Source organism: Chiloscyllium plagiosum, chromosome 1 (assembly GCF_004010195.1).
Source record: "Chiloscyllium plagiosum isolate BGI_BamShark_2017 chromosome 1, ASM401019v2, whole genome shotgun sequence".
NCBI classification, from domain to species: domain Eukaryota; kingdom Metazoa; phylum Chordata; class Chondrichthyes; order Orectolobiformes; family Hemiscylliidae; genus Chiloscyllium; species Chiloscyllium plagiosum.
Genome location: NC_057710.1, coordinates 2927311 through 2936033, shown reverse-complemented (window position 1 = coordinate 2936033; position 8723 = coordinate 2927311). Strand labels below are relative to the sequence as shown.

The following is an 8723-nucleotide window of genomic DNA, read 5'->3' as shown; positions in this document are numbered from 1 at the left end:
ATTTTTCTTGAGATTCTGTTAAATTTTCATCCATAAATCATCCCATTGATGAATGGGAACAGACCTCTGAAGGCATTGGCAAGGCTGGCATTTATAGCTCATCCCTGTGTTTGAAATGAGTAAAGTGGCATTGTCCTGTAAAATGTCATACATCTGCCTCAGTCCGGGGTGGGGTAGACCATTTGGTCATAAGATTGTGATTTCACTGTGACCTTGACTCTATATTCCTGCCTACCCCCAATAATTCAATAACTCCGTCTCCTGTGCTGTCTGGGGAAGAGAGTTCCAAACACTTGCAGCCAAGTTGGTTAGCGTGGAATGTTTGAACTTCTTGGAAGTCACATGTCTGAGTGTATGGCTTTGCTGTTTTGATATTGTTGAGAATTCAGTTGAGGTGGTCAGCCCTGGTGATTCAATAGAAGGGGTAAGACCCTTAGCTCAGCTGCTTGCCACCTTTCTGATAAACCATTTTGGAGAGGGCATTAGGAGAGTTGTAAATCTGATCTAGCTCCCTGAAAAACTACCGTTTGACATGAATGGCAGGTGGTGTTCAATCTGGATAAATGTGAGGTATTCCATTTTAGTACAACAAAAAAAGAGTAGGGCTTATACAATTAATGGTAGGGCCTTGGGTAGTGTCATAGAGGGACCTAGGGGTTCAAGTACATAATACTTTGAATTTGCATCACATATGACAAGGTGGTTAAAAAGGTGTTTAGCATGTGTGCTTTCATTGCTCAGTCCTTTGGGTGCAGGAGTTGGAAGTCATGTTGAGCTTGTACAGGAAGTTAGTGAGGCCCCTTCTGGAATACAGTGTCCAGTTCTGGTCACCCAGTTATAGGAAGGATATTATTAAGCTGGAGAGGGTTCAGAAGAGACTTACCCAGGTTGTTGCTGAATATGGAAGGTTTGAGTTATAAAAGAAAGGTTGGCAGTTTTTCACTGGAGTGTAGGAGGTTGACAGGTAACCATATAGACATTTCTAAAAATAATGAGGGGTATAGATAGAGTTAATGGTGGTTATCATTTCCCAAGGATGAGGGATTTCAAGAGCGGGGCACATTTTTAAGGTGAGAAGATAGAGATTTTTTTTTTAAAAATGGAGGGCTAAATTCTTTTACACAGAGATGGCTTGCATGTGGAATGAACTTCCTGAGGAAGTAATGGACGTGGATACAATTACAACATTTAAAAGACATTTGGATAAGTACATGAAGAGGAAAGGTTTAGAGGGATATGGGCCAGGAGTAGACAGGGGGAACTAGTTTAGTTTGGGACTACGGATTGGTTGCAGCGATGGGTCTGTTTCCGTGTTGTATGATTGTATGACATGTTGAGTAAACTGTTTGAAGATACCAGAATTTGAGGAGCTGCCGGTGTCCAGTATCATCCATGTAGAGAAAGTAATTTTTTTCTCTTTAGTTTGGTATATGTGCTTGTAGGATAAATATTTCCATGTTAATATTTCAACAACTGTTCATCAACATTGATTATGTTTAATATATCTTGTTTTAAACCAGTAATTTGGTTGTGTTTTGAAGAGTTTGAAGGTTCATTTGACTCTGGGCATTGTTAAAGTATGGTTGTAAGTTTGCTCGCTGAGCTGGAAGGTTGATTTTCAGATTCTTCATCACCATACTAGGTAACATCATCAGTGAGCCAACGGTGATGCACTGGTGTTATATTCCACTTTCCATTTATGTGTCTTGGTCTCTTGAGGTGGGTGATATCATTTCTGGTTCTTTTTCTCAGAGGATGGTAGATTGGGTCTAAATCGATGTGTTTCTTGATGGAGTTCCGGTCAGAATGCCAGGCTTCTAGGAATTTCCATGCGTGTCTCTGTTTGGCCTGTCCGAGGATGGATGCATTGTCCCAGTCAAGGTGGTGTCCTTCTTCATCTGTATATAAGGGTACTAGTGATAGTGGGTCATGTCTTTTGGTGGCTAGTTGGCTTTCATGTATCCTGGTGACGAGTTTTCTGCCGATCTGTCTGATGTAATGTTTCTTACATTCCTTGCATGACACTTTGTAAATGACATTCATTTTGCTGGTTGTGTGTATCGGGTCCTTTAGATGCCAAGGGGTCAGAGTAGTCTGGAAGTCATTTCATAGATGTCTTTGATGTAAGGTAATGTGGCTCGAGTTTCTGAGCACATTGTATCTGCTTGTTTGGGTTGGTTGTTGAGAAATCGCTGGACTGTATTTATTGGGAACCCATTCTTCGTGAATATGCTGTATAGGTATTTTTCTTCTGCTGTCCATAGTTCTTGGGAGCTGCAGTGTGTTGTGGCCCATTGAAGTAATGGCCTGATGCAGCTCAGTTTGTGGGTGTTGGGATGATTGCTTCTGTAGTTAAGCATCTGGTCTGTGTGTGTTGCTTTCCTGTAGATTCTGGTTTGAAGTTCTCCATTAACTGTTCATTCTACTGTGCAACAGTGAGGAGATGCTGGAAACCAGACAGGTCATGTGGATGGTGCTGAGCTGGCAGGTTGGAACTGGAGTAAGGTGGGGGAGGGGAAATGAGGAAACTGGTGAAGTCCACATTGATGCCCTGGAGTTGAAGTGTTCCGAGGCGGAAGATGAGGTGTTCTTCCTCCAGGCGTTGAGTGGTAAGGGAACGGCGGTGGAGGAGGCCCAGGACTTGCATGTCCTTGGCAGATTGGGAGGGGGAGTTGAAATGTGTGGTTGATTGGTGCGAGTGTCTCGGAGATGTTCCCTAAAGCACTCTGCTCGGAGGCGTCCAGTCTCCCCAATGTAGAGGAGACCGCATCGGGAGCAACGGATACAATAAATGATATTAGTGGATGTGCAGGTGAAACTTTGATGGATGTGGAAGACTCCTTTAGGGCCTTGGATGGAGATGTGAGGGGAGGTGTGGACACAGATTTTGCAATTCCTACGGTGGCAGGGGAAGGGGCCAGGAGGGGAGGGTGGGTTGTAGGGGGGCGTGGACCTGACCAGGTAGTCACGGAGGGAATGGTCTTTGCGGAAAGGGGTGGGGTCTGTTTGGAGGTGGCGGAAATGTTGGTGGATGATGCCGTTAATGTGAAGGTTGGTAGGGTGGAAGGTGAGGACCGGGGGGTCTGTCCTTGTTATGGTTGGAGGGGTGGGGTTTGAGGGCGGAGGTGCGGGATTTGGAAGAGATGCGTTGGAGGGCATCTTCAACCAAGTGGGAAGGGAAATTGCGATCTCTAAAGAAGGAGGCCATCTGGTGTGTTCTGTGGTGGAACTGGTCCTCCTGGGAGCAGATACGGCGGAGGCAGAGGAATTGGGAATACGGGATGGCATTTTTGCAGGAGGTAGGGTGGGAGTCGGTGGGTTTGCCAAAAATGTCAGTGTCAAGTTGGTCGTCATTAATGGAGATGGAGAGGTCCAGGAAGGGGAAGGTGTCAGAGATGGTCCAGGTGAATTTAAGGTCGGGGGTGGAATGTGTTGGTGAATGTGTCAGCACCATCCTCATGACCTGTCCTACCTGCCAATCTTCCTTCCCACCTATCCGCTCCACCCCGTCTCTCTGACCTATCATCTCCATCCCCACCACCCATTGACCTACTGTACTCTTGGCTACCTTCTCCCCAGCCCCCCCCATTTATCTCTCCACCCTGGAGACTCCCTGCCTCTATTCCTGATGAAGGGATTTTGCCCGAAACGTCGATTTTCCTGCTCCTCGGATGCTGCTTTTCCAGCACCACTCTGTTCGTTCTACTGTGACAACTCAGAATGTGAGTCTGTTGTTGTCCTCTTCCTCTTTTGTGAATTTTATGCCAGAGAGGATATTGTTGATGATGTTATAGGTTTCCTCTAATTTGTTGTGTTTTGTGATGACAAAGGTGTCAGCCACATAGCAGACCGAATGTTTGGGTTGGATAGTTGGGTGGGCTGTTTGTTTGGGTTTCTATCACTGGTATCCTTACATATAGACAAAGGAGGACACCAATGCGACTGGACAATACATCCATCTTAGGTCAAGCCAAACAGAGACACGCATGGGAATTCCTAGAGGCCTGGCATTCTGACCAGAACTCCATCAATAAACACATCAATTTAGACCCCACCTACCAACCTCTGAGAAAAAGAACCAGAAATGATATCACCCTCCTTAAGAGACCAAGACACAGAAATAGAAAGTGGGACATAACACCAGTCCATTACCAGAGGCTCACTGATGTCTAACCCAGTATGGTGATGAAACGTCTGAAAATAAACCTTCCAGCTCAGTGAGCAAACCTACAACCTCAACGTCAACCTGAGCTACAAATCTTCTCAAAAACTCCAAACTTAATAAAGCATATAACTGAATCCGAAACAAAAGAAAACATGCTGGAAATCAGAATCAAAACAGAAATTGCTGGGAAAACTCAACAGCTCTGGCAGAAATGATTCTGAAGAAGGATCAATGGACTTGAAAAGTTAACTCTGCCTTCTCTCCCAAATACTGAGTTTTCCCAGCAATGTACGTTTCTGTATATAACGGATAGTATCAGGGAGTAGTGAGTTTAAGAGATAGACAGTGCACTCAGCCAACTTAGGTCATAACAAGTGCTCCAAAGTTGTTGAAAGCCTGAGAATAGGGAGACAAAATGGGAAGAAGGTGCTGAGGTTTATCAATACTAGCACTCTCCTGCAGCTGCTCCTGCATTCATTCAGGCCTACTCCTCCTGCCCTGCCTATATACAGACTAGAACCTCCTCCCCTGGAGCCCTGCCTACATATAGAGACAAGACCTTCCATCCTCTATAGGGACCAGACCTTTGCTCTCTCGACAGCCCTCGCTGCATACAGAGACCAAGCTGTCCTCCCCCACAGCCCTGTTTACATATACACACACCAGATGCTCTTCTTACACAACAGAGCCTCCTTCCCTTATGGCCATGCCTACATATACAGAACCGTCATTGACCCTCTCACCTCTCCCCCAAATGCTGCCCTGTCTAAACTGATAGACCACCCCTCCCCGGCCCTGCCTATGTTTAGAGACCGGACACTCCCTCCCTTACGGCCCTGCCTGTATGTACAGACCAGACCATCCCCACCCTCACGACCCTGCCTACATATACAAACCAGTCCCTCCCTCCCTCTCTCCCTTATGAGCCTACAGATCAGAACCTCCCAGACCCCTATGGCCCTGCCTATATAGACAAACTGGTCCCTCCACTACAGCCCCACCTACATATACTGACCCATCCCCTCTCCTCTATCCCTGCCGACACATACTGACCCATCCCCTCTCCTATATCCCTGCCTACATATACTGATCGTGCGCAGCTCCTCCGAGGAACAAGGAAGTGTCTAACCTCTGTGTTTCTGGACAATCTGTGCCCAGCCGTATGAAGAAAGTAAAGAATCATGCCTTAATGGATTGTGAGGGCTTATTGACCGATCATGGAACAGAGAGACCCCATGGGGGTCCAGATCTTCATCTGGTGCCATGACTTGGTATGGACGGATTGTGGGCAGTGATGTGAGAGGTGAGTCCTCCAGATTGAGTGTCGAGGAATCGGCCAGCCAGATGTGAATATTTTCTCCGTTTGGTTTTCCTCTCATTCAAGTCGTGGTTGACTCGACCCCTTGCTGCTTATTATCTCAGTCCAGCCTGAGAAAGATCGGCCTTGGTCAGAATTCATTCAGAAAAGATTAAAAAGGAGTCGGGGACTCCTATTAACAGGTCGGGGACCTGTGGATCCAAATAAAGTTGGGGACTCTTTTTAAAAAAAAGTGAGGAGTGAGGGACTCCAGGCAGTCAGGGACTCCCACTAACAGGTCAGGGACCTGCATAAAGAGGTACTTCAAATGATTCGGGGACTCAAATTTGGTCAAATTGGCGTTGTCTACATTGATTTCCAAACTACTCTGTGAAAGACATAGCAAGGAAGTATCACGATAGATTATAATGAGACTGTCAGGGTTTTCGAATGTCGAGAATGTTTTGCAGCAATCGTTAGTCCTGTTTGTTGTTGGGTTGTTGATTAGTGAAAGATTATCTTCTCTGTTGTATCTGTTCAGCTTGGCTTGTCTTGCTTTGCTGCTTTTTCTTGTTTGCTATGGTTTTGTTCTGTTTGTTTTGGTGTTTGTTCTTTGTTTATGAAATATAGAGGGTGCTTGCTGCTTTTGTCATGTTAGAACAAAGAAATCTGGCTGGTGATACAATTCTCACACACATGGTTAAGCAGCTATGTGTCACAGCCAGGATTTTATGAGGCAAACTCCCTAACTTTGGACTGTTTTGGAACGTGAGTGCCTCATTACCCTTAAAATGTTCATATGTGTGCGAGAGAGAGAGAGAGAGAATCAGCACTGATTCCCTGCAGCTTGCAGGAAGTTTAACCCTATGAGATTTGGTTTGGATGCACATTTGCTTGTTGATCATTGAATATTTGTTTTGATCCCTGGAGCTCAGGATCCTTGACGGTTTTGAATTTGATTTGCAGTTTGGGAATTTAACATGTTTTCTTTTAAGATTAAGGATCCATCAGTGATTATGAAATGAAAACTTAACTCCTGTTCTTTTTACAGGCCATGACTGCCCTACTGTCACTTTTTAACTAATCACTTTAATGCTTACATGAAAACTAATCTTCTTTAATTTCAAATCAGTTTAATACAGAGGAAGACGGTGTTATAATCTTTTATAAACAAAATGTCTTCTCCTTTGATTCTGCACCATTTGACATCAGTATAAACTTGCTCTCAAATTCCCCATAATTCCATGCTACTGCCAAAGATAAATTTTCACCCCTCTCGCGTGTTGTACTAATGAAAGAATTGACTCAAGGACGTAAAGCAGTAGCACTAAACCTGGGCCTCAGGTGCAGAATTGTTCTGTTCCAGGGTGAAAGCAGGTCTCTGCTCAATTTTAGTTATACTCTAAACCTAACATTCTGGAAAATCACTTCAGACTTTAACATTTGCTCATTGATTATATTAGATTACTTACGTGTGGAAATAGGCCCTTCGGCCCAACAAGTCCACACCAACCTGCCAAAGCACGACCCACCCAGACCCAAGCCCCTACATTTACCCCTTCACCTAACACTACGGGCAATTTAGCATGGCCAATTCACCTAACCTGCACATTTTTGGACTGTGGGAGGAAACCGGAGCACCCAGAGGAAACCCACGCAGACACGGGGAGAACATGCAAACTCCACACAGACAGTCACCTGAGGCGGGAATTGAACCCAGGTCTCTGGCGCTGTGAGGCAGCAGTGCTAACCACTGTGCCACCGTGCCACCCAAGTGGAGGAATTGCATGAACCTTATTTAATTTAGCTAAATTTTGTAAAACTGCAAGTATAAAGATAGATCCAAAATATCCCAAACCAACAGCATTGTTTTCAGAAAATGATATTAGCAGATTTAATTTTTGTTTCAGACTCATTTGTTTCCACTAAATTTTGAGACTGCTGTGTCTCATTGGTGATTATGGTGTGCCAGTTGTAGCTTTGTTTAATATCAATTCCCCTCCCTCAATGACAATTGAAGTTTCAGTTCAACATTATGTTGTGGTAAATCATGTAACAAAATTAACATCCTATTGTTAATATCTATGTCTTTGCATTTGGCCATTATTTGCCAGGGTTGGAGTATCTGAGCTACAGGGAGAGGCTGAACAGGCCGGGGCTGTTTTGTCTGGAGCGTTGGAGGCTGAGGGGTGACCTTATAGAGGTTTATAAAATCATGAGGGGCATGGATAGGATAAATAGACAAAGTATTTTCCCTGGGTTGGGGGGTGGCCCAGAACTAGAGGGTATAGGTTTAGGGTGAGAGGGGAAAGATATAAAAGAGACCTATGGGGCAATGTTTTCACACAGAGGGTGGTATGTGTATGGAATGATCTGCCAGAGGAAGTGTTGGAGGCTGGTACAATTGAACCTGGGTGGGTATATGAATAGGAAGGGTTTGGAGGGATATGGGCCAGGTGCTGGCAGGTGGGACTAGACTGGGTTGGGATATCTGGTCGGCATGGATGGGTTGGACCGAAGGGTCTGTTTCCATGCTGTACATCTCTATGACACTATGTGAGTAGACAAGATGTTCTAAGGCAGCTGCAGTCACTTCACAGTCTAAAGCATTGTCAATGAGCAATGACTGGTCAGGACCATTTAAGAAACCTAATCTGGGATTTAAATTAAGGGATTAGAACCAGTTAATTATAAAGGATTTCAGAATTGGAAACTATGCATTTTACATTTAAATATTAAATACTGAATAAATAGAACATAGAACATTACAGCGCAGTACAGGCCCTTCGGCCCTCGATGTTGTGCCGCCCTGTCCTACACTATTCCATGTACGTCCATATGCCTGTCCAATAACGATTTAAATGCACTTAAACTTGGCAAATCTACTACTCTTGCAGGCAAAGCATTCCATACCCTTACTACTTTGAGTAAAGAAACTACCTCTGACATCTGTCTTATATCTATCTTCCCTCACTTTAAAGTTGTGTCCCCTCGTGTTTGCCGTCCCCATACTTGGAAAAAGGCTCTCCCTGTCCACCCTATCTAACCCTCTGATTATCTTGTATGTCTCTATTAGGTCACCTCTCAACCTTCTTCTCTCTAACGAGAACAGCCTCAAGACCCTCAGCCTTTCCTCGTAAGACATTCCTTCCATACCAGGCAACATCCTAGTAAATCTCCTCTGCACCCTTTCCAAAGCTTCCAGATCCTTCTTATAATGCGGTGACCAGAACTATACACAATACTCCAAGTGTGGCTGTA

At 44.7% G+C, this 8723-nt stretch overlaps 1 protein-coding gene across 1 annotated transcript in view; it reads left to right on the top strand.

Annotated features, from left to right (window-relative positions):
- The first annotated feature begins 5413 nt into the window (after window positions 1–5413).
- The window catches only part of pdcd4a (programmed cell death 4a), a 61377-nt gene continuing 58067 nt past the window's right edge, over window positions 5414–8723 (top strand). The window contains exon 1 of the mRNA XM_043687108.1: window positions 5414–5468. Coding sequence (XP_043543043.1) covers window positions 5429–5468 — 40 coding nt within the window. The 5' untranslated portion in view covers window positions 5414–5428. The remainder of the gene's footprint in view (window positions 5469–8723) is intronic.